The 14,807-nt window shown below is 45.4% G+C and overlaps 1 protein-coding gene across 1 annotated transcript in view; it reads left to right on the forward strand.

The window, feature by feature from the left end:
- ZNF827 (zinc finger protein 827) overlaps positions 1–14,807 on the forward strand; it is a 152,554-nt gene that overhangs the window by 29,350 nt on the left and 108,397 nt on the right. The window contains exons 2-3 of the mRNA XM_080937496.1: positions 1,177–2,214; positions 10,409–10,581. Of these exons, the coding sequence (XP_080793622.1) occupies positions 1,177–2,214; positions 10,409–10,581 (1,211 nt within the window). The remainder of the gene's footprint in view (positions 1–1,176; positions 2,215–10,408; positions 10,582–14,807) is intronic.

The following is a 14,807-nucleotide window of genomic DNA, read 5'->3' on the forward strand; positions in this document are numbered from 1 at the left end:
CAATTTAGAGCAGTCTAGAATAATGACTGGCACACATTTAAGCACACTGTAGTTATTTGTTGAATGAGTGAGTAAGAGGGAGAGATTAATTCTGTGGATCAACTGGAAGAAAAGAACTTTTGGAGTTAGACCTGAAGGATGATGGGTAGACTTTGTTGGACCTAGGCGTGAAGGATGATGGGTAGACTTTGTTGGACCTAGGCGTGAAGGATGATGGGTAGACTTTGTTGGACCTAGGCGTGAAGGATGATGGGTAGACTTTGTTGGACCTAGGCGTGAAGGATGATGGGTAGACTTTGGTCATCAGCCTTTCTGGGACAGCACCACCCAGATGGAGGTCACAAAGGTGAAAATGTGGTGTCACTCACCCGATTTCTTGAATGCGACATTCCAACTGACTGGCACATGGGGGCGGGCCACAGCGGTGGTGGATCTGTATGTATACAGATAGGAAATAACTCTTGAGAACCTGTAGTGGTGTGAAGGAAAAGATTCCTCGTCATTCCATGGCAAGGAAGCTGGTGACTGAAGTCAGAGCACCCACAGTGAGCGGTCCGCACACCCACTCCCTCCAGAGGCCGCTAATGCAAACAAGATCTGATTGTGACAGAGCACTTTATGTTTTCAAAACATGGGCACATGCTTATTGGAACTTAAGCTTCATAACTGACCGTCAGAGTGTGGCAAGTATTGTTTACAAGTTCAGAGAAGCTTTATTAAAAACTGAATTGCATCTTACACTGGAGGAAATGGAGCCTCAAACCACCTAGGTGATATGCCTGAGGTCACTGGGTTAGGACAGCGGGAAAACAACTTCCTGGCTTTTCCAGACCCCTCCCTAGTGCTGCTTCAGGTTCAGGCTTTATTTTGGCTCCCTATTTATGAGCAGCACTGCGCTTCTTGGCCAGTCACTTCTTTCTGGTAGTGTTTTCCTCCTTCTCTTTCTGTAATTCAGCTCGTACTGAACCACCGCTTAAAAAGAAAGACTCAAGTTATGTTTTTGTCTCTGTTTAGTGTGTTTACCTTGAGTCAGCTCTTGGTGTTGCTGGCTTTGGTGTGGCTCTCGGATAGAAGGGGAGAGTGCGCATGTCATCAACCCACCCCCACCCCTTTGAGTGTCTCAAACGAACTGGCCGTTCTCTTTGGGAGTAACCTGGTCTTCTTGATTCCCTCCAGATGTTAGTAGGCAGGACGAGGCCGAGGGAGATTTCAGCGAAGGAGAACAGTGGTATGGGAACTCCTCTGAGACTCCATCAGAAGCATCCTATGGGGAAGTCCAAGAGAACTATAAACTGTCCCTGGAGGACCGGATCCAAGAGCAGTCCACATCCCCCGACACCTCCCTGGGCAGTGCCACTCCCAGCAGCCACACGCTGGAGCTGGTGGCACTCGACGGTGAGGGTCTCCGAGACTCGCTACAGTGTCAAGGTCACCATTCACCCGGACTGTCCTCTGTATGCGATGATGACCCGCCTAGTTCCAATAAACCTCTGAGCAGCAACTTGCGGCGGCTGCTGGAGGCTGGGTCCCTCAAACTCGATGGCACAGCCAATGGCAGGGTGGAGTCACCCGTGAATGTTGGCCCCAGTCTGTCATTTTCCCCACCGTCCCACCATGCCCAGCAACTCAGTGTCCTGGCCAGGAAGCTGGCCGAGAAACAGGATCAGAGTGACCAATACACCCCGAGTAACCGTTTCATCTGGAATCAAGGTAAGTGGTTGCCGAACTCAACCACCACCTGTGGCCTGTCCCCCGACTCCGCCATCCTCAAACTGAAAGCCGCAGCCAACGCTGTTCTGCAGGACAAGTCTCTGTCCAGGACAGAGGAGAGCCTGAGGTTTGAGTCCTTTTCCTCCCCGTTCAGCTCACAGTCCGCCAGCTCCACCTTGGCGGCTTTGTCTAAGAAAGTGAGCGAGAGAAGTCTGACTCCGGGTCAGGAGCACCCACCTCCAGCCAGCTCTTTCCTGTCACTGGCCTCCATGACCTCCTCCGCAGCCCTTCTGAAAGAAGTGGCTGCCAGGGCCGCGGGTAGCCTTCTGGCTGAGAAGTCATCTTTATTGCCTGATGACCCTCTACCACTGCCGCCTTCTGAGAAGAAGCCAGAAAAAGTCACCCCTCCCCCTCCCCCACCACCTCCACCAGCACAGCCTCAGTCTTTGGAATTATTGCTACTTCCAGTTTCCAAGGGAAGAGTCTCCAAGCCCTCCAATTCAGGTATGGAATCTTGCTCAGCCACACGGCTGTTCTCTCTGACTGTAAACTGCTCGCCATGTCTTCCTCTTTGCCCTTTCACTAGCGTGGGGTGGGGAAGCTTCCCATCCAAGATGAGGGAGAAATCAAAAAGCAAGAGCACAACAAAATACTTAAAAATGGACAGCATAATAGTCTTTCATGTGCGTGCCACACAAAGCCTTCACAAATTGCCATGGTTTTGAAAAGTAATGAATAATCTTAGCGACGTGCAGATACTCCGTCCCTTTCATGCACCCTCCTCACCCCCCACCTCTCACTAAGTTCAGACTAGGTCTATACCAGATACGTTTAATGGGGGAGATCAAAGCATTCTTGTCAGAGTGCAAGGCGTCAGGGAATGCATAGGGGAAACACTGCTTTAGAATAGTGGACAGAGGAGGCCCCGCTGCCTCTGGCACAAACGGACTTTTTTATAATCAGTATAACTGCTCTGCCCTAGTTGATCACAGCATACACCTTTATGTTAGTATTTTTATTACTTTTTTTTGTGGAATTTAAGCTTTGTTCACGTATCCTACTCGCCTGTAATTCCTTGTCAAACAGTGCAAGCATTCCTTGTACAGGCTTCATTTTGTTCAGATCCATTCAGCTATGGAAGAGTGTGTGTATGTGGGAATGGGGGATGGTCTTTTCCCAAGACATCACCGTCCTATAGAGCCCTGGTACTCAAAGTCAGATTTTCTTAGGGAGGGGTTTAGTCACTGCCATGCCTCCAGGACAACGCCATTTCATGTCCTGGTTTGCTTCAGAACTGCATTGGTGATGATACCTGTTCCTGGGACGGTGACTTCAAATGTGTCTCATGGATATTCTGCAGAAACTGGAGCAGGAAGTACACCTTGTTCTCTCATCATTTTATATATATAGCCATTGTGTGTGGTCTGGCACCTGTCAGTCATCCACAGCTGCGTTGGTGAAGTGTGCGTGTGATCAGAGTTAACATCAATTTGGTGTATGTGGCATTTAAGTCACAAATGCACCAAGAGCTGTGACCGTCATCACACTGAGATGTATGTAGACTCCGAGGGATGGCTGTGTAGGTAAAGGCGCCTGCTCCAAACCTGACTGTTGGATTGATCCCTGGAACTCAAGCAGAACATGACTACTGAAAGCTGCCCTCTGACCTCCATGCATACAGCATACATATATGTAACACACATACATGTACAGGTACAGTGACCTATCATCCCAGCACTCAGAAAGGGTAAAGATTTGAGACCAGGCTGGACCCAGTAAGATGTAAGATCCTGTCTACAAAGAACGGGTGTGGGGGGGGGACAGAGAGAGAGAGAGAAACACTTGAATGCTTGTACACTTGTGCACTGGTCTTCTCACAATGGCCCAGTGCTATTCAAGCAAAGACAAATTACAGCCTCCAGGTTGTCATTAAACCATAAACCAACAATAGACTAATGGTACGTACTTATCATCTTTGAGTTGGAGAGGTAGAGGCAGAGGGATCAGAAGTTCAAAATCAACCTTGACTACATAATGACTTTGACATTAGCCTGGGCTACACGAACCCCTATACAGGGGAAAAATAAAAAGTACCCCCAAACAGATAAATAACATGCCTACTCCTCATTTCCACTAAAAGACCATAAGGTTGTACACCATCCTGGTTTTTCTCCTCTTCCTCCTCTCTCTCTCTCTTTTCCTTTCTTTTTTTTTTTTTTTTTTTTTTTTTTGGCTTTTTTTCAAGACAGGGTTTTTCTGTGTAGCCCTAGCTGTAGATTAGGCTGGACTTGAACTCAGAGATCTGCCTGCCTCTGTCCCCCGAGTGCTGGGATTAGTGCTGTGTGCCACCAGCATCCAGCACCTACCATCCCAATTTCAAGCAAGATTTTTTTAAAACACCGCTTCTCAAAAATGTTGCAAAAAAGGCAGTTACCGCAGTCTCTGGAGTTCTGGAGTTCTGAGGAGCTGAGGCTACGGAAGCTCATCTTGTCTCTCATAATTTAGACACCAGACATTGCTTTGTCCTTCTTTGGGTCAAGGGAGCCCAGATCATGAAAAAAGAGTGTCTTTCAGGTCTGGCTTAGTCCGCTTTTTTGAGCAGGACTGTGTTGTTGCCAATCATGGTGTGTTGAATTCCTTGGCAGTCCAGCACTCAGTAGCCTTTCTGCTCCTCCAAAGAGCCGTGACTCTCGACTGGGAGGCTTCTTTCATGTGACCTGCGCCCCCAGCACATGCTACACCGCTCCTCTGAAAGGGGACACGCTAGAGGAAAGATGATGTCCGTTTGCTATAAAGATAAATGTCACACATTGACTCAATTCTCTTTGAAGCCACTGTTCTCTTGCAGCTCAGAATAAAAGGAATGGTTTTGATTTTCAAGACCAAGTTTCTTGCAGAAAGCCAATGGGAGTCCCAGGATGCTAGGCACCGGGTTAAAGAAATAGCAGGTGTTGTTTTATACAATGTAAAATTTCCACCATCAGAGCACCCTGGCCCCAAGAAGCAGACACCTGAGGCTATTTGCAGGGTCAGCCCATAAGGGTTTCTGGGCCCATGCTTCCTTTTGTCTTTACGGGGTGTTATTAAGATCACAGCAGATGCTTACAAAGTCTAGAGAGGATGACTTCTCCCCACCCTCCCGTTAGATTCATAGTTGCTAGAGCCTTTATCCAGAGCAGTTACATACACAGGCTGCCTAGGTACCTCACTTTCCAGCAGGAATCAAATCTGCAGCTGGTCTCAGACGCTTTCAGAGTGATTTAAATGTGGAATGGCTGTAGGTATAAGACTTGGTTGTATTCAGTGCTTCTTAGGACATGCACTGATGATGTCATATATGTCAGCCATAACAGCCTTGTTAGCTAAGGGTAATCCACCGCTGCCTCTCGTCCACTGAAAAGGCATTGAGGAGATATGCCCAAGAGAGTTCAAGTCTGTCCTGAGGATGTAGATGGGTTTGTAGAGTGCTTTCCTACATGTCTGGAGCCTTGGGTTTGATCCCTGGAATCTCATTAACTGGCTGTGACGATGCTTAACTGTAGCAGCAGCATCCCAGAGGCCACAGGATGCTCGGAAGTTCAATATCTGATTCGGCTCTATAACAAGTTTGGGGGCAGCTGAAGATACAGAAGACCCCATTTTACAAACCAATCTCGAACAAACAAAACGATTTTTAAAATCTTCACATGGAGATTAAAGCCCTTGTATATTGTTAGAAAGAAGGGTTCACATACATGCACCAGTCAAGTGCATATGTCTAAAGTGTTGATATCATGTGCATGGAGTATGCACACACATCTAGGGTCCCCTGCCATCCGCACACACCATCTATGTGCAGGATAAGAGCTGTATGTGCGTTGACTCGAATTGCGAGTTATCTTGTCTTCCAGCACATTCTAGTGTAGGCTCTAACCAGAAATATTTGATTTCAAAGCCTACAAAAGCTTGAAGTTTTAAAAATAATAACTGAAAAAAACATTCATGATTTATTATTGTTATTATTATTTAGCTCTGTGAGGTTCTGTTTTTATTGTTCTGTGGATTTATGTTGACAACAGGCTAGAACACCAAACTAGGAATTAAGGGGTGCACTCTGATCTCAGCTCTGTCTCTAGATAGTTGAACTTCAACACCCCCATCACGCCTGCACCGAATGTGTTCGGTTTGTTTCCTTGTGTGTGAACAGAGACATTTAGAATTGTCACTAAGATTTCTTTCTCTTTTCTTCCCTTTTCTTTTCTGTAAATTAAACACATGGCTCATTTCTCTTCAAAGCTTCCTGTCAAGTCTCCAGTAAGGTCATCTCTGCTTTGCTGTTCATTTTGATAGTTTAGGGTGGATCATTCGACTTCACCAGGAATGTTGGTTTCATATAAGCTGCTCTGGGTTTGGTTTTGAAGCAGCTGAGGTATAAATGCACACACACACATGTTTGCTCATCCATCCATTGGTCCAGGACATCTCTGGGCATACGGTGAGAGACATGCACTGTTGGTCCACGCTGGCCCCATCAGGGTTTCACTTCTCACTACTGGCCCTTTACACAGAGCCTAATTACAGTCCAGCCAGCTTACAGAGTCACTGTCTGAAGCTCAGAAGAAACACAGGTAGTGGGCCCCAGGCAAATTCTCCTTCCCCCTCATCTTTCCCCTCTAACTTTCCATGTGGAGCTTGTCTAGACTGAGATGCACAGTGGGTTCTGGGTCCTTATTCCTCGAGGCTTCTGACATCATTCCTGAGTTAGGCCAGGCTCTGAGCTCACATTCACAGCTGATATTTGCTTCTGCTCTGAGGGTGGATTTTCTGCCTGGGAGGGCCACCCCTAAGTGCTTCCATTGACCTAGGTTGCCTTCTGTCTCACCCTTGTTATCTGTAGAGGGAGCATGTTCTCTCACAGAGCACACTAACAGTTCTGTGCCACTGGGTCTGTTAGCATCAGGTGGAATTTCGATTTGTTTGAAGTGATACATTTGAGGGACTTGTTTATCCTGCAGGTAAAAACACTGCAATCCTGGTACTTTCCAGAAGGTGTGTTTCACCCCAGGAGGGGGTGGGGACTGCATTTCCCCAGGCTTTAAAGCTCAGCAAAAGTCACTGAAAACAGTTTGGAGGTCAAAAAACTGCTCTCCTCCGTCCATCTCTTGCCATCAACAGCATCCTATATACATGGGATGTGTCCTAACATGTGAAATCTCTTCCTTGAATACATATGAATTCAAATGTCACTGACACAGTTTATAAATCAGTCAGTGCATTCTGGTGACTTTTTTCTATTTTTTTTTTTTTTTTTTTTTTTTTTTTTAAGTTAAAGGTTGCACAAATATAAAGACCTGAGTTTGATCCCCTAGAACACACATAAAAGTGTGTGCCTTTTTAATCCCTGTGCCAGGGAGGCTGAGACTGTCAGATCCCAAAGATTTACTGGCAGCCACTCTATTGAATGAGCTCATTCCAGGTTTAGAGGAGAGACATAGTCTCAAAAGTAAAGTACGGTGGAAAGTGATCAAGGAGCCTCCACAAACTTGCTCACACATAGCTACACACACACACACACACACACACACACACACACATACACACGGGGGGGGGGGGGCTCCAAATGGTCATGAGTATGATTATTTTCAGTCAGTGTCTTCTCATTATACTTTGCTAGTTTATTCAAGGACTCCCCAATTTATACACGACTCATGTGTACTTCGGTACTAATTAAAACTATAGGCTGTATAGTTTCAAGATGAAATAAATGGATTTATATGGAGCGCTAATACGCAGGCTTTATTACATTTATGCATTATTTATTTTTGGAATCAACTGAGTTTCTACTTGGCTACTTACGGATGATACCAGAAGAATTCTGGTATAAGGCAATGAATGCATTGCAAACACTATACCTGAAAATACAGAATCACTGGTTAATGTGGTGGCTGGGGAGATGATTGAGAGATCAGAGAAGTTGATGGTGTAGGCAGAACTTGACTCCAGGAGAGTCTGCACTCTGGCCATGTTGGTTTTTCTACTTAGTGCCTTCTTTGGATGTGCCATGAAGTCACCAGCCTGGGTCCAAGGACTTGTCTTCTCTTCCCTTCTTCCTCTGCTTTTCTGAAAAATTAGTTTCTGGTTTCAGTAGTGGAAACACTCCTGCAAGATAGAGACCTGTCACAGCCTGTTTGTGCGTGTTCTCCATCCTTCTCTGATGTTCTTATGACCCAGAATAGACATCATTATCATTTTCTCTCTCTGTTGTATAGCAGATTCACCTAGAGGCCCAGTCTGGGTCTTGCTTGGCAATCTGTTGCTCAGTGGCAGGCTTTGGGGACTGAGACATCAGTTTGGAGGAGCCAGTGATGGAGGAGAAGGTGGTGCCGAATTGGGATGGGATGAGATGGGGCCCAGACAGTCCACAGAGACAGGGAAGCTCTGGCCTTTCAGGAGTGAATGATGGGGGCCTGTCCAGGGGGTTTTTCTTAGAGCAGACAGAACGTTCAGCTGTCCACACCTGCTGCCAGTCGGAACACCAGAAGCTGACTTTCCAGCATTGACGGTTTTTTCAGTTAGAGGATGCCTTTCCTAGTCGCTTGGTTAAACCAACTAGAAACACTTATACCTGTATTAGTAAAACTGGATTTAAAAAAAAAATCACCTCACCTTATTTCCAAGCCATCCTGGTTCCATCCATTTTAAGTGGCTCTTGGCATGTAGAAGCAGGGTTGACTCAATGAATAAATAATGAGATTATCTTGAAGTATGCACTTGGGAATGTTTCCTTTAAAAATCAAGAAGTAATGTTTGTATTTAAAAATTCAAATAGTCCAGAATGGAAAAGGGAGCACAGCCTTTCCCTCAGCACCACTCTGTGTACGCACCAACCTCCTCTCAGCCCACAGTTCTACTGGAGCTGCTGTCTAGAGGTTTCCAGAGTGTGAACTCAGAAAGCTGTCACACAATAAAAGGATGCCAGGGTTTTGTGGTTAGCTTCATGCAATCATGCTTGCTCTGATATTTCAAACCAGAGCCAAAACATATATGTGTGCTTGTAAATACTCCCAGATCTTTATATCCAGAACAAGCAGGACTAGCACAGTTCCAGGTTCCCATCTACCAGAGCCAACGATTGCTATAGGAATTAAAGGGCACCACCTCTCTTTGATCTCAGGAATGTCTTTTACCAGAATGTAGGTTACACAGGTTCCAAATAAGCTTTCCACTTTCCATTTGTTTTTGTGTATCTCTTTTTGTTTTCTTCTTAACTATAATTTATTTTTATTTGTGTGTGTGTGTGTGTGTGTGTGTGTGTGTAACGTGTGTGAGAATACACCTCAAGGTAGGAGGTCTCTGCCTCATGACTTCTTATGCTTCATCTATTAATTATTGTCATAAAAATATAATCAGCCTCAAATTAACAGTGTATCAGAAACAGCTAATAATAATAATTTTTTTAAAAGCCAAACATACTATGTGGATGTAACCAGTCATAGAATATGGGATATTCCTCAAGACGAATAACACAGTTTCTTTTGTCATAAATTGCAAGGCACAGAGAGGCCTCAGTTTGTAAAGTGCTCACTTAAGCACAAGGACCCAGGTTGGGATCCCCAACATTTATGTAAAAGCCAGGCACAACAGCGGATACCTATAATCTCATATGTAAAAGCCAGGCACAACAGCGGATACCTATAATCTCATATGTAAAAGCCAGGCACAACAGCGGATACCTATAATATTTGCTAGGGAGGCAGAGACAGGAGGATCCCTGGCAGTCACTGTCCTATCCAGAACAGTGAGTTCCAAATAAAAGAAAAAGTAAAAAGCATTTGGGGATTTATCTCAATGACAGAAGAGGCCTAGGTTCAACCCCAGGGATACACACACACACACACACACACACACACGGCATTCAACGGCACCCACTTTTATTCCCTATACTCTCAGTTGTAGAGGTTACCTGCTGCGTCAGAAATCCAGCAACAGTATCACAACAGAAACACATAAGGATGGGGCAGGAGGCAGCAATCTGAACTGTGCTTAAGGAAAGCGATCGGTTTGTTTGTTTCCCTGAAAATTGGAAGCGTTTGTGGTGGCCTGGTGTGTCCCTTCCTCCAGTAGGTAGCCAGGCCTCGTGCAGATCAGAGGAAGGCAGTACACAATTGTTAGAAGCAAGCAGAGGGACAGACATAAGAGGAAAAAAAACCCTGACCTGAGGACCCCCTGATGGCTAAATTGGCAGCAGCCTCTGTCTGCAGGAGCCACAGCTAAACAAGTCATCAGTGGGGATGCTGAGCCCTGTCTCCGCTGGAGGCCAGTGTGTGAGCTTTCTGCTACTTGTTTGGTTTTCTGTGTGGAGCAGTGCATTATTCCCTGTCCCATGCGATCGCCTGTGTTTCTCACTCATTTCCAAGTGGGAATTCAGATAGAGACTCTGGCTTCTCTGCCTGTGGGTGCATTTGGAGCTACGCTCGACCCCTCTGCAGAGGGCCTTGCAGTCCACAACAGCTTTTGGAAGTGAGGCTGTCACAGCAGGATGGTCAGCGGTGGCCAGATGGAACCCAAATGGAAGCAGCTAGCAGAATGTGGGTTTCTTTTGAAAGAAAAGCCGTTGTAAGAGTCTCTGCATTGTTATAATGGTAGAATCACCAAAAGGGTGGTGCCAAGACACATTCAGTGCTTGTTATAATATTCCCCTTTTCCTCCCTCTTCCAAGCCCCAGAAGAAGAAAGCGGGAAGCCATTCCAGTGTCCTATATGTGGTTTGGTGATAAAGAGGAAGAGCTACTGGAAGCGGCATATGGTGATTCACACGGGCTTAAAAAGTCACCAGTGCCCTCTCTGTCCATTCCGGTGTGCTCGCAAGGACAATCTCAAATCCCACATGAAGGTAAGCCACCTTGCAGAGACATGGCTGGGGTTTCTTCCTGTTACCCACTACAAGGGGCTTCTTGGCAGACAGGGAGCACTGTGGTGGAGCAGGCCCAAGAAAGCCAGCACTGGCTCGTGAGTAAAATGGAGGGGTTTCAGATTATGTCCCTGAGACTGCGTGTGTTCAAGCTCTAGCATCTCTCAGAGAGACACCAAGCATCCCAGAGTATTTTTTCTCCTTCTCTCTTTCTTCCTTCCTTCCTTTTTTCTTTCCTTTCCTTTTCTTTCCTTTCCTTCCTTCCTTCTTTCCCTTCCTTCCTTCTTTCCTTTCCTTTCCTTTCCTTCCTTCCTTCCTTCTTTCCTTTCCTTTCCTTTTTTTCCTTCCTTCCTTCTTTCCCTTTCTTTCTTTCTTCCTTCCTTCCTTCCTTCCTTCCTTCCTCTCTTCCTTCTTTTCTTCCTTCTTTCTTCTCTTTCTCCTTCTTCTTCTGTTGAGACCGGGTTTCTCTGTGTAGCCCTGGCTATTTGGAACTTACTTTGTAGACCAGGCTGGCCTCACACTCAGAGATCCACCTGCCTCTGAGTCCTGAGTGCTGGAATTAAAAGGTGTGTACCACCATCACCGGGCTTACATAATTTTCAATGTTCTGTTAAAAAAAAAAAAAAAGTTATGAGATCAAGGGAAAAACTCAGCAGTTAATCACTTGATATGCTAGCAAGTTCCAATTCCCAGAAACCCTTGTAAGTGGTGGGTAGGGATAGCCCATGGCCTGTCATTCCACCCTCAGAAGAGGGGACAACATTCCCCTGAGCAAGCCAAGACTAACTAGATCAGTATCTCTAGTTTGATTAAAAAGCTCAATGAGTAGGGTAGATAAGGAGTCAAGAATGATTCCTGACATTGGTCTATGGCTTCTCCATGTGTGTACACAGTTCCGTGCACATGTGCACTAGTACACATGCAATCATATATAAACACGTGGACACCTTCCACATACTTTTATACTGAGATTTGGCTTCAGCGTTAGGGAAGAAGCTCATGAGTTCAAAAGCTTGACATTTTGAATTTGACAAAGAACTGGATAGAAATCTTCCCAGCACTTTGCTAGCCAAACAGCCTTGGGAGGTAATGTTTAGTCTCTCAGTTTTCCTTTCCATCTAATGGGAAGGAGCGGCTGTAGGACCTGTCTTTAGTGCTAAGGGGGTATCAGTAGCAAAGTGCCTGGCCCAGAGGTGCTCATAACCATCCCCTAGCATCCTAATGAGAAAAAGAATATTTATTGATAACTTTCAGTGTGGCTTAGACATGACATTATGTGTAAAGGGTCTCTTCCTCCAGGGATAAATCTAGTGGATATTTGCTTATGTTGAAATCTTGCATTTGAATCTTTAGCATTGCCCAGTGATCGCTATTCAGACTGAAGCCGCAGAAAGTACCGTCACACAAATTTTCTATTCACTACGGAAAACAGCTTAGAAGGTTTTCTTTTAAAATAGCAAATCTATGATGTAATTGGTTTTCTATCATTTGCCTTTTTCTCCTGAGGTCAGCAGCCAGCCCTTCATCTTCAGAATTCATTTAAGTAGAAGTCTCAGTTGGCTGAATTTTATGAAGCCCACCTTAGCCCATCATTAGTCACCTCTTCCGTCTGGAAAACGTCATACTTTAAACCTGTAGCACTGAGACTTCAAACGGAATGTCTTTTTTTGAAAGGAGCATGTGTGTTAGTAACTGTGTCCCAGGCTGTGTTCAGAAATCAGGTCTGACACGTTTAAAGCTTCAGCGAGCAGAAAACTTGCATCTGCCCTGACACCTTGTAAGCTTGGTTTCAGCTCAGGGTCACTTAAAACAACCTATTTATAAACCCATGGAAAAAAGGCCGGGTTTCAATAGCAGGAACTGCTGACCCTGACACAACAGGGAGATGAGCTGGCACCTTGATGACCGAGGCGGACGGCCATGACAGTCCTGCAGATGAGAGATGCTCGGGCTCGGCAGGTCGTGGGATCCTGAGAGCTTTCAGAACAAATCAATAAGTACTACAATAAAGCAGTTGTGTGAAGCCGCTACTTTATTCAGACTCATGGTGTCCTACCCTGTTGAGCTGTGACTCAAGCTTCTGACAAAGAGAGTTGGAGAAACGTTTGCAAGTTTAATGTCATCAAAGGCATACCTTGTCCCTGCCCTCCTCCTCCCGTTGGCCGTAAAACATTTTTTTTTTAAATTGAATATAATTTAATTTTGCAAAAAATGGGCAAACATTTTCTCCATGGGAGTGTTATGGTATATCTGTATTCCGTGACCTTTACCAGAGGCTGTAGATGTAGATAATTTTTCTAAAATGAATTTTATCTGGGAGGTAGGGGCACTCTAATCAGAGGTTAAGATCTGATTTAGCTTCAAGAGATTCTCTGACTGTGATCTTAGCTTGTTGAGGATCCACACCTGAGGAGCTGTGAGCAGTTGGTAGTGTGGTCGAAGCCCTCTAAAACTCTGTTACCAGCGATGGAGAAAACAAACATACGGTCTTTCTCACCCAGTAAGAGGTAATGAGATCATCACATAGAGCCGAAGTACAGTGCCCCAGTGTGGAGCAGCGACCGTCAGTAAATACAGCTGATACAGTCATGGTCATCCAAAGCCATCTGACAACACATTAACATTTTGGGATAATGAAGGGAATGCTGGAAGAAATAACACCAAAATAAATGTTACAGTCTCTCTCTCTTCGTGATCTATCTTTAGTGCTGAGAATGCACAAAAGTGATACAAATAATACGAAATTGGCTATTCATCTCATCCCGCAGAAGTAGTTGTTATTTTCAGGATATATAATCTCCTGTATTGATTATATTGGTCTATGCCAGAAAAAATAAGAGGCTTTCCTTTATTTGTTTAACCAATTCAGTACTTACTGTGTTCCTACACACAGACCTAGGCACTGTACAGTTTGTTTGTTTTTTGTTTTTTGTTTTTTTTTTTTGCAAGCTTTTGTTTCCTTCATAAGGTATTGTGCAAGTGTTTTTAGTGATCAGCTACATAAAGAATTGAAAATGCTTCCGGATTCCTCAGGGCTGTCTGATACTTCATGAAGTGTACAACTTTCCCGGGAGAGTGAATGTACAGAAATTGTATATGAGAGCCATAGGCTTGACCTGAAAGGGAGAGGCAAAGAGGACTGAGAAGCCAGAGAACACACAGAAAGTCATGAAAAGAAGTGAGCCAGAGGTCACATGTCAGTTCTGCCTTTCCCAGGCCACCATTTAGAGAGATGGGACCAACTCATAAGACCCTCAGCTGCCTGGCCTGGTCCCCTAAGGAAATTGAGTCCAGAATTTCTCCAAGTTTTGAAGTACATCAGCCCAAGTGCCCCATGTATATTATCCTAGAGAATTAGTCCATTAGCTTTGGTGTCACGTCAGTGACACCTGTGAGAGATCCCAGTGAGTCTATTGTGCCATGGACCCGTGTTTCTCCTCAGTAGAGGTCCAAGTGGGATTTCAAAGCATGTGATGGCTCAAGAGAATCACAATTATAACGGAAAAGCTCTCTCCTGTCAGGAGAGGAGGGTGACGCAGTCGCCAGGTGGTGGACACAGTACTTTTCTTGAAGTCCACACTAAGCGACATTCTGAGTGAGAAGGTGTGGCTCAAATAAATGTCAAGTGCCAATGTGTACCTGGTTTTGCCTTTCAACTTATTCTAAATTTCCTAGAACTAAGCACGAGGCCAGGCTAAGGTGGAAAAGGAGCCACAAATATATCTTGCACACTGTGCCTGTTTTCAGAGTGCCCCCACCCCCATCACCTTTGGATTTTGAGATCAGAGCTCATCTGTCCCATTTCTTCTCCCCAAGTGGCTTTTGGAGCTTCTGTTTCTGGATTATCTCATCTCTGGGGTCAGTAGATGTGAGGACACTTCTGAAATGGAATCCACCCTGTGGCACCAGGCTCAGGGACAGGAAGCTTCCTGCCCAGTGACCTTTACCTCCTGGCTCTAGGCATGTCTGTGTTGATACCTGTCAGGAGCCCTTGAGACTGTGACCTGAGGCCTTCAAGCGGCCTCTTCCTGAGTGAGCCAGGCTGAGGAGCTGGTGGAGAAGCTCTGGCTTCTGTGAGAAAGCCCATGGGACATCAGTGACCAGAGAGGCCCCAATGTGGCAAACAACGGAAGGGGCTCTGTTGGAGGGATGTTCTGGGGTGTTTCCTCACCTCCGCCCTCTGCTGGGGTACAGAAGAAGCCTTCTAA

This window comes from Micromys minutus, assembly GCF_963924665.1.
Source record: "Micromys minutus genome assembly, chromosome: 24".
Lineage (NCBI taxonomy): Eukaryota > Metazoa > Chordata > Mammalia > Rodentia > Muridae > Micromys > Micromys minutus.